Below are 24059 nucleotides of genomic sequence, written 5' to 3'. Positions count from 1 at the left end.
GGGGGAGAGGGGGAGGGGAGGGGTATAGACTGAGAGGACATGAGCTAGGCCAGAAACGTGAAGAAGGAACGGGAACGTTATACCCCCCCAAAAAAATAATAATAATAATAACCTATTCATAAAAATAAGTGATAATAATAATGATGATGAAGTTGATGATGATCGATGATAATAACAAAAATAATAATGATTATTATTATCATCATGATATCATTAATCATGATGATCATTATCATATCATCATTATATTTGTTTATATCGCCCAATTGCAATTGACATACTCAAATGCGCATTACAATAAATAGATTTATAGGTCTTTATGATTATCATAAGCATGAAATTTTGCATAAAATTAATATTCAAATAATTTTACAATAAAAGGAAAGAGTAACAACAAAGATGACATGAGACAATACTTTAGTTGTAAAGAATTTTCTTCAGCAAATTTGACGACATTCGAACTGTCGTGTAGGTGATGTTAAAAATGTATGCAGAAGGTGTAAATGAGTGCATGTTGATTGCACATGCAATTCCAAATTTAGCAAAATGAACATGACAAAAAAGAGAGTGAATATTGATAAGTTTTTTACTAAAATTACACATAAAAGATAGACTGTCTCTGTTATCAATTTGGCTATTTTGTTGTAAGTCAGTGTTTTAGAATATGGTATATCATGATAATTATACCAAGTATTCCACGTTTTGTACACTACACTGCTTCAACTGTAGATGGAGCTCTTCATCATTTGCCAAGTGAGTGGAGAGCTTCTCAACCTCTCTGTGGTGTGAAGTCGATATTGAGTTGAATTACGAGGCAAGAGGAGGAGGAGGAGACAAGTGGTCAGGGGCGGACCAAGGATTTTTCGAAAGGGGGCCCAGGTCACATTTTCCCGATAAAAATTTTGACAAGCAAAAGAAATCCAGGCTCTTACTACCAAATCGAGATCACTTTGTTTCAGGAAAAGTTTGACACCCCCCACAAAAAAAACACCAAACAAACAAAAGTCAATAAATAAATAAAATTGGTTTAGTACCAAATCGAAGTCATTTTTCCTCAATTGCTTATGCAATGTTGTGCCCCTCAAGGGGGGGGGGGGTCGGATATGCCCCCAGTATATACCTAGATCCGCCACTGATGATGATGATGATGGTGGTGATGATGGTGTTGATGATGGTGGTGGTGTTGGTGGTGATGATGATGGTGGTGGTGGTGATGATAATGATGATGACGGTGGTGATGATGATGGTTGTGGTGTTGGTGGTGGTGATGATGATGATGATATGATCATGATGATGATGGTGGCGGAGTGATGATGATGGTGATGATGATGATGATGATGACGGTGTTGATGATGGGTGTGGTGTTGGTGGTGGTGATGATGATGGTGGTGATAATGATTATGATGGTGATGAATGGTGGTGGCGGTGCCGATGATGATGATGATGACGGTGGTGATGATGATGGTTGTTTTGTTGGTGGTGGTGATGATGATATATATGATATGATCATGATGATGATGGTGGCGGAGTGATGATGATGGTGATAATGATGATGATGATAATGATGATGATGATGTTGATGTTGATGATGGTGTTGATGATGGTTGTTTTGTTGGTGGTGGTGATGATGATATATATGATATGATCATGATGATGATGGTGCCGGAGTGATGATGATGGTGATAATGATGATGATGATGATGATGATATTGATGATGATGTTGATGTTGATGATGGGTGTGGTGTTGGTGGTGGTGATGATGATATATGCTGCTGCTGATTTTTTTTAAATAGTGATGATGATGCCATGATGATGTTGTTTTTTGTTGATGATGGTGATGATGCCTATCGCTGCTGCTGCTGACCTCAATTGGAATTTCGTCATGGGGATGACAGTGGTGATACCGATGCAGATCAATAATGAGAAAAATGTCGATCAATGGGATAGGCTTAGAGATTTTCACCTTTTGCTGTGGCCGGGGGGGGGGGGGGGGTCCTCGATCGATAGACGATATATATATATATATAGACATAAATTCCAATGATGACAAGATCGTGCTTCTCTCTTAGTTTTATTGAATTGTCTTTCCCCGTTTTCCGTCGAAATCATGAACTCATTTGATAATACTAGGGCCTACAGCTCATTCTATTATGCAGATGCCAACAGAGGCGGCGACAACCCCCGCCCCCTTTGGCTAAGGCCTGTCCTCTTAGTGCACCCACTGGGCCACTTAATTGGTCCCCGAATTAGTTCAGTTGGGACCAATAGCCAATGGTTTCACTTGGAACAAATAGCCAAGTGGTTTCAATTGGGACAAAATAACCATCTGGTTTGATTTAGGACAAATTTTAAGGTCGATCTATATACATGTATGTATGTATATATAAGCTTAAGATGGAGGTCTCGCACATTCCAAAATGTATTATGTCAATATATGTTTTAATAATTTAGAAAAAAAGAAGAAATTTATCAGGTACAAATGTATTTCAAGTAGATTGTTAGAAAGCATGTACATGCATGCATATAATGTCATTTGCTTATTATTATGTTATGCTGAGAAAAAATGATTACACTTGTATATACTTTTATTATTGGAATGTGGAAATAAATAAATCAAATTAAATCGAATTGGGACACGTGAACAATTGGTTTCAATTGCTTTCAATTGATTTTCACTGAATTGGGATATTGTGATTAGTTTATTTCCATTATAAGCATTGATACAATACATATGTCATCGTTTTTGCAAAGCATTTTTCATCATTTTCCATTTTCCAGTGATACATTAGTTTAAGAAACAAGTAAAGGATGAGTAACAAACAATGGAATACCCATAGATGACAATAGCTCAATTGCAATGGATTAAAAGTTTATTAGTAGAACACACACTCGCTCTCTTCCTTCCTCTTTGTTCTTCCCTTTTATCTGCCATCACTCTTATCACCCTTAATCCACACTCAACAAGCCCTGCTTTTCTAACAACCTTAAGGAAGTGCCTGCATTTGTCTCTACGGATAGCGATCTCCGACCTTAACGGAGGAAGGATACAAGAGAGAGAGAGTGGATCCCTCAATTTCCGCAACTTTTATTTGAATAGTATCAATGAATAAAACTAGTTATATGCGAAATGCTTTTATTATCATATCTAGATCGTTGGTCATTATTAATATGATTAATATTGTATAATGTCTATTATAAATATTTATTTATATATGTCATATTGCGTCACTGTCCATGTTCTCCAATTTGAAACCTCAAAGTCAAAGGATATTTTACTGTATATCAATAATAAGGCAGGGATGAGGGGATATATTTTAGGAATATATATAATTGACGTAGAAAAAGGGAGAAAGGATACAAAATTAAGGCATGACAAACAGGTTTTGGCCATGTAGGGGTGTAACTGCACTTAAGGAAAACAAAATATGCTGCCCCCTCAAAATATAGCCTGGCACCCACAATAAAGTAGCCTTGGAGCCCCTTCCCGTAAATTTGTTCCGTGCGCAAACTGCAGAAAATTGGGCGTGCGACCGTGCGTTGATCGTGCGTCGCTCCGAATATATCCAGAAGCAAAGCCGAAGCCACTGATCGAATCGTACACAAATAAATTACCCTAATTCACTCCAAACGTGAGTATAATTTAGTATTTTTCAACCTGAACAATTATTGCACATATCTTTGACACAATCAAGCCAAGTTGTTTTACCCAATCGGTGTTAATTTTATTACTTCTTCCCTCTGTGTTTTTATATTCTTCGGCGATCACATCGCTAACATAAATATAATATATGTGGGACCGAAGTGAAATATTGGTGTACATGATGTATGTGAGTGGGTGGGTGAGCTGAGAAGTGAATGAGCGGTGCTAGAATAAAAAATGTGTGCATTTGCCGATAATATTGACTATCATGAATCTCACCTCGATGCTACATGTTAATCCCGCTTCAACTGGTCTAGCGTGCGAGATATTTTAGCATCGAGGCGATATACATTACCGTCTTGCTAATTTGCCATCATCAACAATCAATCAACATGATCAATTCAATGACAATTGCCTCTGACCGTCTTGCCTAGCCATGCGGCTTCTAACGTTAGAGAGTGAAAATCATTCACTGACGTATGCTTACTCTCAATGAAGCCAGGTATTCCTATCCATTCATGTGCGTGTAGGCCGCCAAAACCTGAAACTTTCGCCCCATGCAGAGATTTCTACTTCTAAAAGATCTAGCCCTAAATCATGTACTTGGGCAGTAGAGGCGCACTGCCATATTGGAGACTGTCTCCCATGAGACTGAGAGAGATTATCTCCAATATCAGAGACTTTTCTGAAGAATTTGGGTATCCAATTTCAAAGACAGTCTCCAGTTTGGGAGACCAATTTTCTTTGTTTACATTTGCTTCAAAAGGATTATCTTGGCGGCAAATAAAAATGTGATAAGCAGATTCCTCATGAAAAATTACCCCTTTTCACCATCTACTTAAAAAATTCACCGTCTACTTTTATTTTTATAAGGACTTTTGTTGTCATCCTCACACAAAACAAATGGGCCTCTTACCTCAGTGGGACAAAAGTTTGGGTGGAAAAAATCATGCTTTTGTAATTTTGCAAAGCAAGTCTCCAATATGGGAGATTGTCTCCCTTATTGGAGAGAGTCTCCCATATTGGCCGTGCGCCTCTACTGATGGGTAGACAGCTGGCAGCCGTCTGTTTCGAGGAGTTTTTTAACATCTTTTTTTTAATTTCTCCTTGTACACAGACGGCTCGCTACCGTGCAGCCACCATTAGGGAACTTGCAATTCAAAATCCCCCCATCGGGGCTCTTCAATTTTTGTCTTTAATGGAAAATTTTGAAAATTAACATGACCAAAATGCAAATTAATATTCCCTCATGACAATGACATTAATTGCCAAAAAATGGAGAAAAATCTAGTTAAAAGCAACAAAAATAGTGACTTAGATAGGCTGTCGCCGAGGTAAGTCTTTGCAGGGAAGATGATGATGATGATTATCCACAGCATTTGTAATGTGCCATATTTCTTTTAAAAACATTCATAGGTGCAGGCTCATCCAACATCTGCTGAAATAAGTGGGATTTGAGAGATGATTTGAAGAGTTTAATGTTGTCAGGTTCACAGAGCGTGGAGCAATGCATTGTAGATGGAAAGACATGGTCTCCATATCCAGGGGAGACACCGGACGCCAATGATCTCTATTTTTTTTTTCAGGGAAGAGAAACCTGGATTGATTGATTGCAGATTGTGGTAATTGCAATCAGTCATTCACATTTGTTCTACGATCATTGCTAAGCATGGTGTTACCGTTAATTTTCCTCTTGATCTTTACAGCAGGGTTCCGAGGCAAGATGATGGAGGAGGTGAAGCCGTACCCAGTCCAGCCGACTGGGGAGACTCTGGGCTACTATGAACCTCACTCGGCCGACAGCACCTCTGAACCAAAATCAGGGTCTAAAAATGACCCGGATCAGATGGACATTGTAAAAGCTACACAGTATGGTGAGTAGTGCTCTTTAAGTTGTATTTTATTTTAGCCAAGTAATAAAGATGCATCGCTTTGAACGGTACCAAGATTCCCTCTCACCCATCAGCCACGCCACGCCCCCTTCCTTTCTCTAACCTGTTTCCCAGTCTGAATTTTTGCAGCAGTTTGCAAGTTCTCTTTATAAATGCTTGAGGGAATATTTTGTAAGATTTTGTTAGTCTGCCATAGCAAATCTGTCTCAGATGGTTTTTAAGGAATGGATAAAAAGGGATAAACACAGTGGCGCAGATGAATGAACAAGAAGAAGAAATGGGGAAAGGCAGAGAAGAGGGGGAGGGGGAGAAGAAGAGTTAAAAAGAAGAAGAAGAGGAATTTGATTGGTGTGTGAAAACAGAAAAAAATCAAAGAAACAGATCAAGGAAAAGTTTGAGAAAAATCTGACAAATAATGAGAAAGTTATGAGCATTTGAATATTGCGATCACTAATGCTATGGAGATCCTCAAATTGGCAATGCGACAAAGATGTGTGATGTCACTTGTGAACAACTCTCCCTATTACTTTAGTATATATATTTCACTTAAACTGCCTCTTTTATCACATCTATCAGTATATAATGTGTTTTTTTTATAGGAGAGCATATAATACAGATTTTTCAAGAATACATCATGGATAAAGATTTTGTATCACCATAAGAAAAAGCAAAAGGGTACATTTTGAGGGTATTTTATAGTCCATCAAAGGGAAAGTTGTACACATGTGACATCACACATCCTTGTCGCATTGCCAATGGGAGGATCTCCAGAGCATTAGTGATTGCAATATTCAAATGCTCATATCTTTCTCATTATTTGTCAGATTTTTAGTCAAACTTTCTTTCTTTGATTTTTCTGTTTCAACACAAGCCTACTTCTTCCACATGTTTCATTACCCTTTATAAAAGAAGAAGAGGAAGAGGAGGATTTTGATTGGTGTGTGAGGATAATGAAAAACCGTAATGCTTATGATAATAGAAGAAGAAAATTGAACAAAGTGTGTGTATATGGAGAAGAAGAAAGAGTAAGTTATGGAGACAAAGGAGAGAGAAGGAAAACATGCGCAAGGAGATTTTTTTGGTAATTGTCAAATTGATTAAATCGCTAATATTCATGTATTTTCAGGTGTGATTGATCGAGTCCGTAAGTTCGTTGAAGAAGGTTACGATGTGAATCAACCAGACCATGAGAATGTTACACTATTACATTGGGCGGCAATCAACAATAGGGCTGATATCGTGAGGTGAGTCAGTATTCTGAACATTTTTAGTGACATTCCCAGTTTTCTGCGATACAGCGGGCGCAAAAGTCACAAAATTCAGGAAGAATATGGAATTCACATAATTTCTCAGAAAAACCTAAACCTAAGTTAAATGTAAAACCTAAAACCTAAGTTAAATGTAAAAAATTGTTTGAATTATGAAAGTACAAAGAAAATCTTCAAAAATAAAAGTCAAACCCAATGAAACAAAACTGTGCATGTAAAAAATCATACTCCACAGTGTTTAGCATGTGTTTGCCATTCTTCACTATTTACAACATTACTTCTTTGTCATATGTTTTGCATAATATGTCACCAAAGATCAGTGCAAATTAAGAACATTAAAGAGGACAGAATTCGCAATTTAGAAAATGGGAAACTGGGGTCTCTATGATAAAAATGTGAAACGCAAAACCATCAACAGAATTCTTTATTAGACAAGGCACCAATTTTCACTTTGCCACTCTCCACTCAGGTATTAAATGGGTAACCTGTAGGATGCATAAGTTTATGTAGTTTGCTGAGCAGTTGAGTCCTAAAACTCTTGTTGGAATGTTCCCCTGGGAGTGGAGAAAGTGGAGCAAGGATCTGATGACCGGGGTGATAATTACAATGTAAAGCACTTTAATAGTAACGCAATTATTAAGCACTACATAAATGTAAGTGTTATTATTGTTATTATTACTGCTACTATCATTATTATCTGTTCTTAATCTCCTGTTAATGCCATACAGGTACCTCGTATCCAAGGAAGCCATCATTGATAAACTGGGCGGGGACCTCAACTCCACCCCCCTCCACTGGGCAGTGCGCCAGGGTCACCTCCCCATGGTGGTGCTGCTGATGCAGTATGGGGCGGACCCCTCCCTGAGGGATGGGGAGGGGTGCAGCGGCATACACCTGGCTTGCCAGTTTGCTCACACTCCCATCGTAGCTTACCTCATCGCCAAAGGCCAGGTGAGTAAATTATAAATCGTTTTAAATAATATAGGATTTGTATAGCACACGTATCCACCTTGTTAGGTGCTCAAAGTGCTCCTATATTACCCCGGCTAAGCTAGTCTACTGATTCTGGTGCGCACAGCTTTTTGAGGAATTAGTTCCTGCTGGTACCTATGTACCTCACCTGGATCGAGTGCAGCACGGTGTGGATAAATTTCTTGCTGAAGGAAAACACACCATGGCTAGGATTCAAACCGACAACCCTCTGTTTCAAAGGTGAGAGTCAGAACCACTAGACCACGAGGCACCCACAAAATCGTTACCAAGAATGCGTATAGCATTTCCATTTAATGTGAATGTAGGATGAAAGAGCACAAAACAGGATTTGTGGCTGGGATTGAAACCCGGACTTTCATGGGTCTCGTCAGGTGCCTTGGACTACTGGACCACATGAGCAAACTTCTGACGTTTAGTGCAAGAGTATCATGATTGCAGCTAAAAACAAATTTAAATCCATCATTGCATCTGTGTGGTATGTGACCTGCCACCGCAAAACAAGCAATAAGTTGCCCTAAAGGAATTTCTGTACCGCCTTTGTCTTCCTGCGCTGGATGTTCTCAGTTCCGGTGTTTGGCGAACCTCAAATATTTGTTTCCTTATAGATAGGTGATGGCTTCATCTAAAATATTAAATAATATTTTTTCATACAGGAAAAATATATGCCGCATTCTATAAAAGTAAATTTTCTACTTTTGACCAATCATAATCATGCCTTAAAATTTAGATGGAAGCGACTGTTATAGAAATTTCATATATTGGATAATGGGGGACTCTAATGGAAGCTTACCTGTCTGACACATTTAAAAAAAATAAAAGAGATGCCATTCTTCAGGCATTTGCCTAAATTCAGGCCCTGACAACTTCCATTTTTAGGGTTTTTGGAAGACTCTATGTATGGGGCATCAACATTTCCTGGGTTCATTTCACGTTCACAGTGTATTACTGACTGGCGTCCCTGACCATCCAAATCTCGTTCCTACAAGTCAGTACGATGCAAACTTTCGACAACGGAGCAATTTTTGCCCTTTTTTTTCTTTATCTGTAGGATGCTAACATGATTGATGGAAATGGGATGACACCGCTTATGTGGGCTGCATATAAAGCTTTCTCGTAAGTATACACCGCCTTTATTGTAAATTGCAACCAGTAGAATACTTGCAATGCATTCTTGTAAAAATATCAACATAGAGATATTAAGTAATGGTTATTCTTTTTTTTTCCATTAGTCTACACTATACATTGTGGCAATTTACCACTTTGGCTCGGAAGAAATTTTAGAAGATGACATAAACGTTTTTTTAATATGAATATTTGTCACATATCCTTTTGTTTAGTTCAGGTGGATTTTTTTTCTTTGACCTGCAGTTCTGTTTATCTTTGCTTTAAAATTATCTTACATTATGCTTCTTAATGCTTTGATATTATAACTGTGGGGTCCTGTTTCATAAAAAAAAGCTTTTATTATAACAAATGCGCAATTTCTGTTACAAGTTTACTATCAGCCATTCAAATTAAAGGATTTCAGTAGCTTTAAACTGCTGTTGCAGATGTTTTTCTACACCAAGTTTTATGAAACGGCCCTAAGTGTTCCATCGTTTTTTCCATTGGCTTCAAGTACTAGATTTCATATTAATTAATCTTTGTAATATTCAAATCTTTTACTGAATTTTCCAACGCAGGATGGACCCAACTCGCCTCCTTCTCACCATGGGAGCGAACCCTAACATTCAGGACAAGAAATTTGAAAATGGCGCCCTCCACTGGGCCGCAGTGCAAGGCAACATGGCTGCCGTCAACTGCCTGGTGAAGTTCGGGGCAGATACCTACATGGAAAACAAAAGTGTAAGTGCCCTCTAAAAATATTCCTACAGAATATAGATGTATAAACTTTTATAGTACAGCTGAAGTGGAAAATATTAAACAGGGTGTAAAGAATATTAAAAGGCTAGTGAAAAAGGACATTTAGGTCGATATTAGGACATTCAGTTGGCTTGTGGGGAAACAAGAGCTTCATTTTAAAATCGTGATGTTGTCAAGTTGCCCCTTTACGATGAGCTCAACCTAAATCTGGGGAGCGTTTCATCAATATTTTCATCCGACAAGTTGTCAGATCTGACATCTTTCCATGATTTTGATTGGCTGAGAGGCACTGTTCCTAGGGTAACTGTCGGATAAAATGGGACTTGTTGGATAAAACGTCCGACAAGTCCTTTCATGAAGCGCCCCCCCCTCGATTTGCCTGTCTGTTTACCTTGGTGACACTCACTGTAGTCATTGATAACCATAAACTAAGCACCTGCTTGCATGTTTCATTGATTTATTCTATAATTGCCAGTGATACAAAACTCGGTGTGTCACAGTCAGGGAAAAGACAAAGGGAAAAAGGGTGGGCTGGACTAGAATTTGAATCTTCACATACTGTATGGTCTGGGGTTTTATCTCCCACCTTTCAAACATAGGGTTCTTGGTTCAAATCCCAGCCCTCACGTGCTTACTATCAGTATGAAATGTATCCCCATTGTTTGAAGGGGGATAGGTACCTGGCAGGATTAGTTCCTTAAATGCACCAAGTGTTGGAGGGATAACTTGAGCTTAAGCCCATGTAATAATGGTTGCACCAAGGGGGCCTTTTCATAAAGCTGTTTGTAAGTTCAGAGCAACTTTAAGAACGACTGTTGATCCTTTTTGCGTACTAAATCTTCACCAATGGTGTGTACCATTTACCACAAGAAAGGATCACTAGTCATTCTTAAAGTCGCTCTTAACTTACAAACAGCTTTATGAAACACCCGCCTAGCATCCTTTTGGAGAAAGCACTAAATATGTAAATCCAGCTATCTTTATTATCTTCATTTTTTAAATTTGTGCAGCATCAAACGTGTATGGATCTAGCTAAATTAAGACGGAACGGCTACCTTGTGATGAGGATAAAAGAATTCAGAGGAGAGGCTGAAGTCGACAATTCAACGTTGCTAAAGAGGCTGAAATCAAATAAGGTATGTGCATCAAGTACATTCAGAGGAGCATTTCATGAAACAAATTAGTCACTGATTTTAACCTTACAACTGTTATAAGCTACTGAAATCCTTGCACCTGAATGGCTGAGAGTGAAATAGTCAGCGAAAATCACTAAAAAGATGCTCTGTGAATGACTCCCCTTCAGTCATATTCCATCCCTCCTTTAGGTATATTTTACGAAACAAGTAGTCACCGATTTTCTTTTACTATATTTGTAAGCTACCAAAATCCATATCTGATTTGCTCAGAGCAATTATGTCAGTGAAAGTCACTGAGAAGATGCTTCATGAAACACCCGCTTGCAGTCATCTGTCATCCATGAGCAACTTTTCATGAAAGAAGTAGCCATTGATTTTCATGGACTATTGTTATAAGCTACTGAAATCCCTACATCCGATTGGCTCATCACTGAGAGGATGCTTTGTGAAACTCTCCCCTTGAGTCATCTTCCATCGCTGAGCAATATTTCATCAGCAAATCTCATTTTCACCAGACAACTGTTATAAGCTACTGAAATCCTTGCATCTGATTGGCTAAGAGCTTTTATGTCAGTGAAAATCACTGAGAGTATGCTTTGTGAAACAACCCCCTGCAGCAATCTTTCATTCTGGAATGTTTCATGAAACAAGTAGTCACCGATTTCTTGTACTATTGTTATAAGCTACTGAAACCTTGAATCTGATTGGTTAAGAGCAAAATTGTCAGTAAAATTTACTGAGAGGATGCTACATGATTCCTCTCTAGGTGGAGGTGGCAGGAAGACACATTTATATTTGGAATTAGAATGAGAGAAAAATGTAAAAAAATAAAAATAGTTATTTAATTTTGAGAATTCTTTGAGTCGGTTCTTTTTAATAATTTTTATCATTCTTACTCTACACATTTATCTTCAAGATAAAAAAACATACTGATAGGTTATTAGAAACAGCTTTGTTAGGAAATTCACACAATTCATTTTGTTTTTCTTAATTGAAAGGTTTGTTTTTTTTAACTATATTTTCATGTTTTCTGTTGATTTTAGTTTTTCAGTGTAAAGCCTTGAATTGAAATCACTTGTATTCACTTTAGCTCAGTTCAGATCAACTTATTCCAATCCAATATAGTAAGTTCAGTTCAATTCTAATAATATTGATAATGTTGGCAATTTTAATGATAGGTTGTAATTGGTTTGTCAACTCAAATCAAGTAGGTTTATTGACAATAAAAAAGGACATGCAGTTTGAATGCTAAATTTATTTATTTTTACCCGTCCCCATAATAAATAAATGAAATTAAAACACTAGTACTTAAAAATACAGTAATTTATGCAATTGATCTAAGATAAAATATACATAAACATGGGTTGGTAATGAAATGTAAATAATAATCTGAACATATTAGTATTGGAATGCCTACAATACTAATCAACCAAGGAATAACTAGTTCTAACAGTGGTGGCTATTAAATTTCTTTACTGATCTGAGATGAAATTTACATGAACACATCCCAGTAATGAAATGCATATGATAATCTGAACACAAAATAGAAACACCTGCAATACATACAAAAAATATACAATACAACCATGACATAATAGTTCTGAAAGTGGTAGCTCTGAATTTTTTTTGTGTTTTTTTCTGTTTTCTTTTGGTAGGCGGTAAGGAAATGGGTGATGCAAATTGTTCCATTCCTGGTTATCTTCCTCATGGGCTTCATTCCTCAACTCAGTCAGCCATGGTGGGTCAAAATCATTGCAGCGCTCTGCACGTACGGGGCAGTCTATACATTATTCAGGTTAGTTTCATGTATTATTTGTGTATTTATTCATTTGATGCACCACGCCATACACCGGGGTACCGTAGTACCCCGGGGTACGGCGTTGTGCAGCGCCATCTCGTGTTGTAATAGTGTACAGTTACATTGTTTTCATGGTGATCACGGTCGTACGATCGGTGCGACAATCATGACAATGAATGGGGACAATGATCACAACGCCTATTTCCTTTCTTTGATACAATCTAATGCCAATAATAGTAAACAAATTATACTTAAGAATTTAAATATACTTTTCGACAGCTAACTTACACAAAAGATTAGCTTATAGTCCCAAAACTCGCCCTGGTACACGCGGTGGGGGTGGTGTAGGCCCGGTGTAGGCTTATTACTCGTCCATCACAGGCCGGATCACAGGCACAGCGCAGTGCATGTGCAGCGCATTTGCAATGGTATTGCATGAATTTCCAAAAGTGTATTCAACTAAATAATTGAATTGAATTGCATTCAAAGACATAAGATCAATAATGACAACTACAGGTATCATTATTGAACAGTGAAGATATCATTTGCATGCATTAATTGTTACATAAGATCACTAAAAAGAAAAAAAAATCTGTACAAAACATTAAAATATACTTGTACACATTTTTTGGTAACTCAGGGTACAGCGCAAAAAATAAAATAAATAATTCAACAAAATGGTGGATTATTATTTGGTACCCCAGGGTACCAAATACTGCATCATTTGTCTGTTTACTTATTCATCATTTATTTATATTTATTTGTTTATTTTTTAGTTAATGAATTAATTTGTTGGTTGTTTGGTTATTTGTGTCTTATTTCGGCAGGGTAGCCTCATTAGTAACTGTTCAGACCCCTCTTGTGTGAAGTCGTGGTAATGATGCTGTGTTGGTGTGTTGATGGTGGAGGGGGGGATCGTGATGATTATATACTGTATGCATGCATGTCACAGTTTGATGATGGTGGTGATAATGGTGATGATGATGACCATGATGATGATGACGACGACGGTGATGGTGAAAACAATAATGATATGTAATGAGCATGATGTTTGTAATTAATGTCAAACTATGATAATGAGGAGGGGGATAATGATGATCATGATGACGAGGAGGCGGATGATGGTGATGATGATGATGGTGAAAAATATAATGATATTTAATGAGCATGATGTTTGTAAATAATGTCAAATTATGATGATGAAGATGATGATAATGAAGAGGGGGATAATGATGATCATGAAGAGGTGGATGGTGATGATGATGATGATTTTTTTTTGGGGGGTGGGGGGTTGGGAGTGGTCATGAACTGACAATGAATGATACATTATACTGACTATACCTACACATGTAAACCATTATTTAAAGATTGCATTCAAATCCACAATGACAAATATTTATAACAAAATGCAAGTATTACCTTGGAAGTTTGCTTTCTTTTTTTCTTTCCCTAGAACATTTTTTGATCACCGGTTTGGCGAGCTTGTGTCACTCTGTATCTCCATAGCAACCAAAACTTTTCTCTACGGAACCTATGCTATCTTCCTGTGGCCTCATATCCTTTTCAAACAATACCGGGGAAATGTTTCATAAAGCTTGTTCATTATTTTATGAATGACATTAATTACAACTTAATTTTCACAAACCAATAGGGTCTTGAACAGTTTACTTGCATTTGTGAAGTTGATATTGGCAATCAATCAATATTCAGTATTCAGTTTGATCTCTTATTTTGCAAATTTGGTTCAGTTTGATTATGATTATTGTTGTTGTGATGATGATGATTATAATTAAACACACTAACGGTGAGGATGGTGATAACAAAAAGTGTATTAATTATTACAAACAGCCTTTCTTGTACAGTGCCTATGATTGCTTAACATCTCTCAATATTTCAAATCATGTTGTGTATTATAACTTGGGCTCTTTCCTTAGTTTGTATAAAATGTCTCTCATGGTAGGAGCAGAAAATATATTTGAAAACATCTTCCATCACAAAAATAAGATCTAATAAGTTAGATGCTTTCCAATTATAAATGCACCTTTTTGCATAGCATATCATAGTGTGGAGCGTTGTGGCCCAGTGGATTAGTCTTTGGACTTTGAAACAGAGGGTCGTGGGTTCGAATCCCAGCCATGGCGTAATTTCCTTCAGCAAGAAACTGATCCACAATATGCTGCACTCAACCAAGGTGAGGTAAATGGGTACCGGTAGGAAGTAATTCCTCAAGAAGCTGTGTGCGCTGTGAACGCCTAGCTTAGCTGGGTAATATAGGAGTGCCTTGAGCACCTAACAAGGTGGATATGTGCGCAATATAATTACCCTATATTAAGATGAAAACTACATAGTTATTTTTCTAAGCAGTGTATTCGTAAGTGATTTGATTCCTTGACGGTTCCGTTCACATCAGTCACTTCTTCGCAACGTGATCTTCTGTGCGTCATCAGTTTACATGTATTATCAATTCTGGGCAACAATGAAGAGAGACCCTGGGGTTATCCAATGCACACAAGAAGACAGAAAGAGAGTAAGTTTAATATGAAATAGAAAATGAGATATGAAAATGAGTTCAAACTTAATCCAGTAAATGACACCCAGCAGTGTTACTTTGTATAAATGAAAATGAATATATTTATTTGTTTCGTTTTGTTTACCAAGGGTAACCCCATCAGTGGACGAAGCACTGATCTTCTTGGGGGCCCTGCATACAAGTAACAAATACATATGTGGGTCAATCCACGTCAAATCAACCAATTTTCAGACAATTTGTCACCCGACCCCCTTCGATTTTCTTTAAACTCGCACCAAATGTTCCCCCAAATGTCTGACGGAAAAATCTGAAATATTTTGCCCCAAGGTCAAACGGTTGCTAAGATACGGCCTCCCTTAGCAACCAATGCGTGGCCAAACAACCAAGTTTTAACAAAATTTGCTATTTTTGATCGACTGCTGCAACCAAGTTTGATGTCTGTGAGAAAATCAATTCTGAAATGTGTTGTAAAACTCACGGTTGTTGTAAATATGCTAATTTTAAGGCATATACAGCTATTTTTAGATCAATGTCAAGGTCAAAAGATAAAGATGTGACTTTATGTATCATTTGGATATTAAAATACAACCTAAAAGGAACAAGATTTGCAATTATCAGCCTAAAATCATCATTTGTGTTGAAATGACACATAAGTGAAAGTCGGTGTAAACAACCTTTAATGGTGGGATATTGGCGGATTAAAGATTTTGGGTGAATTTCAGCCATTTTTTCAAGGTCATTGTGGTGTGAAAAAGAATGTATTAATAAAAGATCATCCAAGTACTCATTATGGACTATCAGTACTGCAAATATCAACATGATCAGGTATTTAGTCTGTGAGAAAATCAATTCTGAAATGTGTTGTAAAACTCACGGGTGTTGTGAATATGCTAATTTTAAGGCATTTTCAGCTATTTTTAGATCAATGTCAAGGTCAAAAGATAAAGATGTGACTTTATGTATTATTTGGATATTAAAATACAACCTGAAAGGAACAGGATTAGCAATTATCAGCTTAAAATCATCATTTGTTTTGAAATGACACACAAGTGAAAGTACGTGTAAATACAGTTTAGTGCCCTATAATCACGGAAAATTGACCTGATTTATTGTTTATAATGATTTTCAGCTGTATTTTTCAAGATCATTGCCAATAAGTCAAACTATTTGTGATGCATATCCTTTTAGTACTAATTACAGACTACCATTACAGACAATACCAGTGTTTGTTGGCTTTTCATTTCTGATTTATTGCAATGTGAAGTGTGCTGATAAACCTGTATGTATCGTTTTGCATTGGTTTTGGGGTGTTTACGACCATTTTCGAATGCGTAAACGAGCTATTAAACATTTCGGTCACAAAAAATTTTAAGTATCCCATGAAAATATAGGTAATTGTCTATCAGTATACAGAAATTGGTGTTGTTCCTCGATGGGACGAGGGGTGATCCGTGACCTTGAACTTGGCAACTTTTAGAAAAAATCCAACTTTGAGGGCGCCCTACAAGAAATCGACGCGCACGTTTGGGCCAATTTTTTGTAGGTCTGTTGAGCAAGTGATAGTCTTCAAATATGCATGATATTGGGCTAGAAGCTAATTGAATTTGGAAGTTATGAGCTTCCAAACATGCACCCGAAATCACTGACTTGGATGCTTAACACCATTTTCGGCGACCTCGTGCGCAATAACGGCTGGTCAGATCCGTGCCGTAATATACTGTGCATGTTAAGACTAAAAAGTTCTTCCAATTTCCAGAAAATAAGCACTCTACCTCATCAAACTTGGCTGCAGCAGTCGATCAAAAATAGCAAATTTTTTTAAAACTTGGTTGTTTGGCCACGCATTGGTTGCTAAGGGAGGCCGTATCTTAGCAACCGTTTGACCTTGGGGCAAAATATTTCAGATTTTTCCGTCAGACACTTGGGGGAACATTTGGTGCGAGTTTAAAGAAAATCGAAGGGGGTCGGGTGACAAGCATTTGTTGATTTGACATGGATTGACCCATGTATGATAAATACAAACAATGAAAAAGTATTTAACAAGGAAGAAAATATGTTAATAGAGACATACAACCTGCGGGACATGCACACAGACATACTGAAATACATGTGTGTATGTAGAATAAAAGTCAATATATACATGCATATTGTGCATATACAAATCCATATAAGTATATACTTCCTATGATCATTATGTTTATTGATCAATTTTGTGTTTTCTTGATTGCTTGTCCCTGGAACCAGTCAGATTCATATAATATATGTGCCCTATAATCTGGTAGAAATCTATTCATTCAAAAATATTTATTCAGGATTACAGGATCAGTCAGAAACCTGTGTTATATCATGGTCCTTTGCTGAGATATTGACAAAAAAAGCATGGCGTTCTTGCCAGATGTTTGGTCTTTTTTCCAAGCAATAATTATACAAGGTCTCACATGTGCTTACCCGTGTTGTTCATCTTCAGTGTGGTAATTTTCAGCTTCATTGATTTGATGATTTCACAGAGTAGATTTATGTTAATATTGGATCTAGATCTACTACGATATTGTGACAATTGATCTTGATTGCAAAGACTTATTTGCTGCCACTACTTTCCTTGGCTTGAATTTATCTTTCAATGAAGAATAAGATAATACTGTCGATATTGTAGACAAATTTGTATGCATCAAATGTAAAATCCCTGATCATTTCTTTTGCACAGTCTGTATAAGTGCGCAACAAGCTCTCATGTTGCCGTAGTGCACTGGAATTCTTTATGTTGGCAATGTTGATCCAAGTTCTAGCTTTAGTTGATTTTCACAAATTTCAATTAAATATGATCAGTCATTGTATTCTGTTCTTGTTTTTGTCATGTGACTTTTTTGCAGACCATCATAGAATTAGCGGAAACCGGTCAGCTGGAATTGAGCAAATTCTGTACGACCTGCCTGATCAAACGACCAATCAGAAGCAAGCATTGTTCTCATTGTGACCACTGTGTGGCCAGATTTGACCATCACTGCCCATGGGTGGACAACTGTGTCGGTCAGTCCATTTACATTTCTTATAGATAAACTTGATATTGGTTTAATATGAAACAAGCTAATTATTTTTTTTCTGTTGCTTCGATTAAACAATTTCCGTGCACAAAATATGATTTGATATGATAAGTTTTGAAAAGTGTTTGGAATTCTATTAGTGTGATGTTCATTACTTTAAAAAAATATATAATATCTCACTGCCCGTGGGTGGACAACTGTGTCGGTCAGTCGATTTACATTTCTTATAGATAAAATTGATATTGGCCTAATACAGTATGAAACAAATTAATTTTTCTGTTGCTTTGATTAAATGCAAAAGTGTTTGGAATTTTATTAGTGTCATGTTCACTACTTAAAAAAAAATAATATCTCCTTCAAATATCTGTGAAATACTCTCATCCCTCTCAGTGAATGTATATAGTTGTAAATAAAAGATTTGCTTTTATAAAATTTTTGATTTTATGCATCTGTAGAATATTGCACCCTTTATTGGCGGAAAGCAACACCATTTTTGCTTTGCTATTGACAAATGAACAGAAAAGCGTTATTACGACAATTTCATGTATGTTTGTTTTTAGACTTTTTGTATAAAAAAATGAAGTCCCTGAAAGTAGGGTTAAGAAAATCTATTGACATAGCTGTCAGTTTTAATATTATCCAAATATGTAAAACAAAAATACAAAAGTGCTGATCAAAAAATGCTTGTAAATCTGCATCTATTTTAGGTACCATTCCATTTATATATAAGTATGCATGCCATCTGTTGAACCTTCTTGAAATGATCTGCTTGGTCATTGTTATGTTTTTCTAATCATGCATGAAAAAGTTATAAAATCATCATGGCATATGCAGTTCATGAAGTAAAGTTGAAATTAGGAAAGAAAATGGAGGTGGGATGTGCAAAAAGGTTAATTGATTTTGGAGGTAATTGCCCAAATCATCATTTCAGTTTCTCTTCATCTATGCGATTTTGTTCTTTTTTTTCAAAGGAGCGGGCAACCATCATCATTTTGTGCTATATTTGATGGCTTTACTACCTTGTCTAGGGTTATACTTCTATGCATGCACAAATTGTGAGTATACAAGCTAATTTGACCTTTTTTGAAGGAGGGGGGCATTTTATCAAATACATGTAATTGGGCCCTGTCAACGAATGTAGTCAGCAATGGAGGTAGAATCAGTCATCAGAGACAAGCGAAAAACCGTGGGTTGTGTCTAAAACTGGTTTACATTGTGCTAATTTTAGGGTATCTTAATGTTGTTGTTATTTACATGGGTATTATATCGTCCTAATCATTCTCATGACCCACCATTATCGTCAACATCATCATCGCTACCATCACTATCACCATCATCATCATCATCATCACCACCACCACCACCATCATTATCATCATCACCAGTATTATCCTCACCAACATCATCATCACCATCGTCACCATTGTCATCATCATCACCATCTCTATCATCAATATCATCATCACCACCGTCATCATCACCACCACCATCATCATCGTCATCATCAACATCATCACCACCATCATCATCATCACCATCATTGTAATCATCCTCAACATCATCATCACTACCATCACTATCACCATCATCATCATCGCCATCAACATCATCATCACCTCCATCATCAACATCCTCATCACCATCACCATATTTTCATCACCATCATCATCACCATCATCGCCATCAACATCACCACCATCATCTACATCCTCATCACCATCACCATTATTTTCATCATCATCACCATCATCATCACCATCATCATCATCGCCATCAACATCATCACCTCCATCATCAACATCCTCATCACCATCACCATTATTTTCATCATCAACATCATCTTCACCATCATCATCATCATCTTCACCATAATTATCATCACCATCATCATCATCACAATCATTGTATTGTATCAGCATCATCACCCTCATCATCAACATTACCATCTTTATTATGTTCTTTAACATTAGATTGGTCAAAACAATGTACCACATTTCAAGAGGGTGGTTTGGGGGTCTACCTTATAATTACTATTATTACCATTGTCTTTATTGTATCATCATCATCACCCCCATCATCAACATTACCATTTATATTATGTTCTTTACCATCAGATTGGTCTAAACAATGTACCACAACGTTTCAAGAAGATGGTTTCTGGGTCTACCTTGGCCAGATCATGTCCTGTTCTCCGTGGATTTTCTGGACCAGCTTCAACTCCTTACTGCACATGACCTGGGTCTTTGTGTTATTATTCAGTCAACTCTATCAGGTGCGTAGCCAATAGACGACCAAACTGTGACGTCACGATATCATGACCACAAACCGGCTGGTTCTAAACTGAGTCACAGCTGCACGATCCTCTCTACACATTTGTGTTTACAAATATGGTGATGTGATTTGTCCCTGGTTATTACCATCATTCTAAGAGTCGTAACAGGGCACCGTTTCATAAAGCTGTTTGTAAGTTAAGAGCGACTGGTGACTCTGTCTTGAGGTGAACAGTGTAATGAATCGGCAATGGTTTAGTGCATAAGAAAGGATCACCAGTCGTTCTGAAAGTCACTTGTAACTTACGAACAGCTTTATAAAACGGCCTGCCGGGTTAATTTGTTTAGAACCAGGCTGCCATGACACCATGGCAACTGACATCATCGCTTTGGTACTCTATTGCATTCAGTCGGTGTTGAGGATTAAAGCCTTATCATAGGGCACTAGTGCACCAAGTGGAAATCAGACATGGGTCACCGGAATCCGAAACCCATGCTCTCACGACTGAGCTATTGCGCCTCCATTAGTTATTCAATGATTATATGACCAGAATTGTAACCCCCTCCCCCTCAAAAAAATCCCATTATAGTATGTATATATTAAACACTGACTGCATTTTTCTTATGAATTTATTTAGCTATAAGTACGGTTAAATGACGAGAAACATATAACCCTGTACCTGTTACAGAAAAACAGTCATCTAACTTGTACTTAATTTTTGGCTTGAATGGTGCATTTATTCTTTCCTCTTTGTTGGTACATGTATATGGTCTCTTTCAATTTCCAAAAATGAAAAATCATAATTTTGTTACCCAAGGCACACATGTGATAATGAATGTCTTACATTACAGTATTGTAGCAGCCAAAGTTTATTGATGTCATTACATGTACATAATGTCAAGAATTTTCTTATTGTTTTTCTTTTGTTTTATTAGATGATTTGGCTTGGTGTAACTACAAATGAAAGGCTGAACATGTCACGATACACATACTTTGATACGGTTCCTGATAAACCGGGAAAATTCACCAATCCATTCGAGTGAGTATCTGGGGCTTGCTTTATAATAATAATAATGGTGCTACTTACAACGTGCGCAGGTCCAACTTTCAGTGCTCATGGCACTTTAAAAAAGGCCCTGCTCTTATTATCACACTGGCTAAGCTAGGCAACCGATTAAGGCGCACACAGCTTTGTTAGGAATTATTTCCTGCCGGTACCCATTTGCATTGCCTGGGTCGAGTGCAGCACACTGTGGATGAATTCCTTGCTGAAGGAAATTACGCCATGGCTGGGATTCAAACCCACTGCCCTCTGTTTCAAAGTACGGAGACTAATCTACTGGGCCACAACGCTCCACTTGCGTGGCTTTTGAGATCCAATCAACTATGGAAAGCCAGCAACACCACCGTATAGATTGCATATTTCCATTCTAAATGTTTTCAAACCTGACTAAGATGTATACTCATGCCTACATCATTAACGTAATGAACAGTGTGTTTCTTATTAAGGAGTGTTGTGTACACTTCTTGCATGAAGAATTATGGCAAGGATTGATTTTCATAACTCTCATGCATACATCATTGATATGACCAAAGAATATGTTTCCAAAGGAGTCTTGTGTACATTCCCTGTATAATAATGAATTATGATAAAGCCGGGGTAATAACAGCAGGGCCCACTGGGAGAATAGTTTTCGGAACTGAAGTGGCTACCCTGGGTAAATATACCTATATTATTATTATTATTATGATATTAATGGATTTCCATAGATGAGATGAATCAGACAAATACATTTCTTCATAGCTCATGAACAATCCATTTCCAAAGGAATGTTGTGTACATTCCCTGTGAAATAAAGAATTATGATATTAATGGATTTCCATAGATTAGATGAAGCGGATCAATCGCAACTCTGTGTAACAACGGACATACTTTATTTTTGTTTGTTAAAATCTGCTTTGAAGGCAATAGACCACAGACACAATCAAGTCTCCAGTTTTCCACTTTCCCACTTTCTGAATGCAGCTTTCCTGTTCTTTTTTGTTCTAAGCATGAAATTTAGTGTTGTTCGGTGACATGCAGTAAATGCAAATGATAAAATAATTGTAATTGTCTCTTTCGAAACTATTATATGATATATATATATATATATTATATATATAAATTGTTTTGCTCTCGCATTCATGTGATTTTACTCCGGTAAGTGCATGTCGAAAAGCATCAGTTTGTCTGTTTTAAGGCTGTTTTACGATTTTGTGGTACCAAACATTTATTTCATTGTAAATAATGGTAATGAAAATCTTAGTGTTTTCGTTATTACATGTACACACACTGCTGATATGCAGCTTGACAAATAAGTGCACAACAGTCAATAGGTTTGATCTGCAGATATTCCTCTAATGCAGGGTTTTTCTATTGGATTCTGTTTTTTTATTCATGATGATCACTTTATTTTTCGTAATTCAATTTGCTCTGCATCAAATTCCGTGAAATTACCAGCAAATTTTGAAAGAAGTCTGTGATATTTCTATTTTCTTCAAACGATTTCCCTTTCTTTTTAATTGTAAAAGAATATTCCTGAATTTGTTCTCTGTATTTATTTTTCATGTTACAGCCGGGGCTTGGTCAAGAACTGTGTAGACTTCTTCGGCCTTCGCTGCGTAGGGTTATGTCGCCCTCTGAAGGTCAACTGGGCCAGGCAGTTCACAACCGATCTCACCCAATCATCTTCAACGACGTACGTCAGTGTTAGCAGCCATGAGAACTACCAGTTTGTGTAGGATCGACCTGGGGCCTGTAACACAACGCTTAGCAGTGACCGTAGATCATATTGTATGATTGATTGCATTAACTAGAATGTATAATCAGTCATAAATATCCAACATGTGATCAATCACTAAGCTTTGCTTTTGAGTACCTTCATGGCATACCTGCAGATGATGCTTATCCAAGACATTCTTTGTGTTATTTATTTTCATGAAACAATTTCTTCCTACCTTTTCACCCAGGTGTAGAAATGGCTTTTTCTGTTTATGGCAACTCCCGTAGGAACTCGGCAGGACAGCATTTTTTGCTGGTAAACGCCAAGCTGGTATATAACCAATTACCTAGGAAACATTTTACGTCTTGGTTAATCAGTCATAGTGGCTGACTTTATAGACGACAGATATCACTCTCGGGCTTTTTATCAAAGTGGAGACAATGGCAGAGTCGGGATTCAAACTCACAACCTTGTGATTATGAGTCCAATGCTCTAACCACTGGACCACACGACCCCGTGCTCAGGTTAGATTATGCTGATACCAGAAAATACCAATATTGAGCAATCATGTTAATTGAATACATATCATGTACTCAAATTGAAGGAAGTGAAAAGTGTTTATCATGTGTCTATTTAAAGGGGAAAAAAATCAACTTTTAATCAGATTTTTTTTTGGGGGGTTCAATTTTTCTAACGGGGGGAGGGGATTTCTAATTGACATGACATAACAAATTTCTCTCCAATAGCCTCTGTATTAAAGTGAAGTCAGAAAAATCTTCATTTTGTATTCCTGCTATTGGGATGAAGCACATTTCATTCTTCTTTTTCTCTCTTTTTTTTACTTCTCATTTTTTTTACTTCTTG

At 37.1% G+C, this 24059-nt stretch overlaps 1 protein-coding gene across 2 annotated transcripts; it reads left to right on the top strand.

Annotated features, from left to right (window-relative positions):
* Positions 1 to 3541: 3541 nt before the first annotated feature.
* On the top strand, positions 3542 to 23806 carry LOC121422130 (palmitoyltransferase ZDHHC17-like). 2 transcript variants are annotated; one of them, XM_041616972.1, is made up of 15 exons: positions 3542 to 3630; positions 5348 to 5515; positions 6660 to 6777; positions 7530 to 7752; positions 8843 to 8907; positions 9477 to 9639; positions 10668 to 10793; positions 12449 to 12588; positions 14045 to 14145; positions 14997 to 15118; positions 17992 to 18148; positions 19134 to 19217; positions 20277 to 20434; positions 21369 to 21472; positions 23049 to 23806. In XM_041616972.1, exons 2-15 carry the CDS (start codon positions 5365 to 5367, stop codon positions 23212 to 23214), a joined length of 1878 nt encoding a protein of 625 aa, XP_041472906.1. In that variant the 5' UTR covers positions 3542 to 3630; positions 5348 to 5364; the 3' UTR covers positions 23215 to 23806. The 2 variants fall into 2 exon arrangements, with proteins under 2 accessions (XP_041472906.1, XP_041472907.1); XM_041616973.1 differs by having other exon boundaries at positions 3551 to 3630; positions 5351 to 5515.
* Positions 23807 to 24059: the final 253 nt, after the last annotated feature.

Source organism: Lytechinus variegatus, chromosome 9 (assembly GCF_018143015.1).
Source record: "Lytechinus variegatus isolate NC3 chromosome 9, Lvar_3.0, whole genome shotgun sequence".
NCBI classification, from domain to species: Eukaryota; Metazoa; Echinodermata; class Echinoidea; order Temnopleuroida; family Toxopneustidae; genus Lytechinus; species Lytechinus variegatus.
The sequence above is the reverse complement of the archived record's forward strand: the minus strand, read 5'-3'. Positions and strand labels throughout refer to the sequence as shown.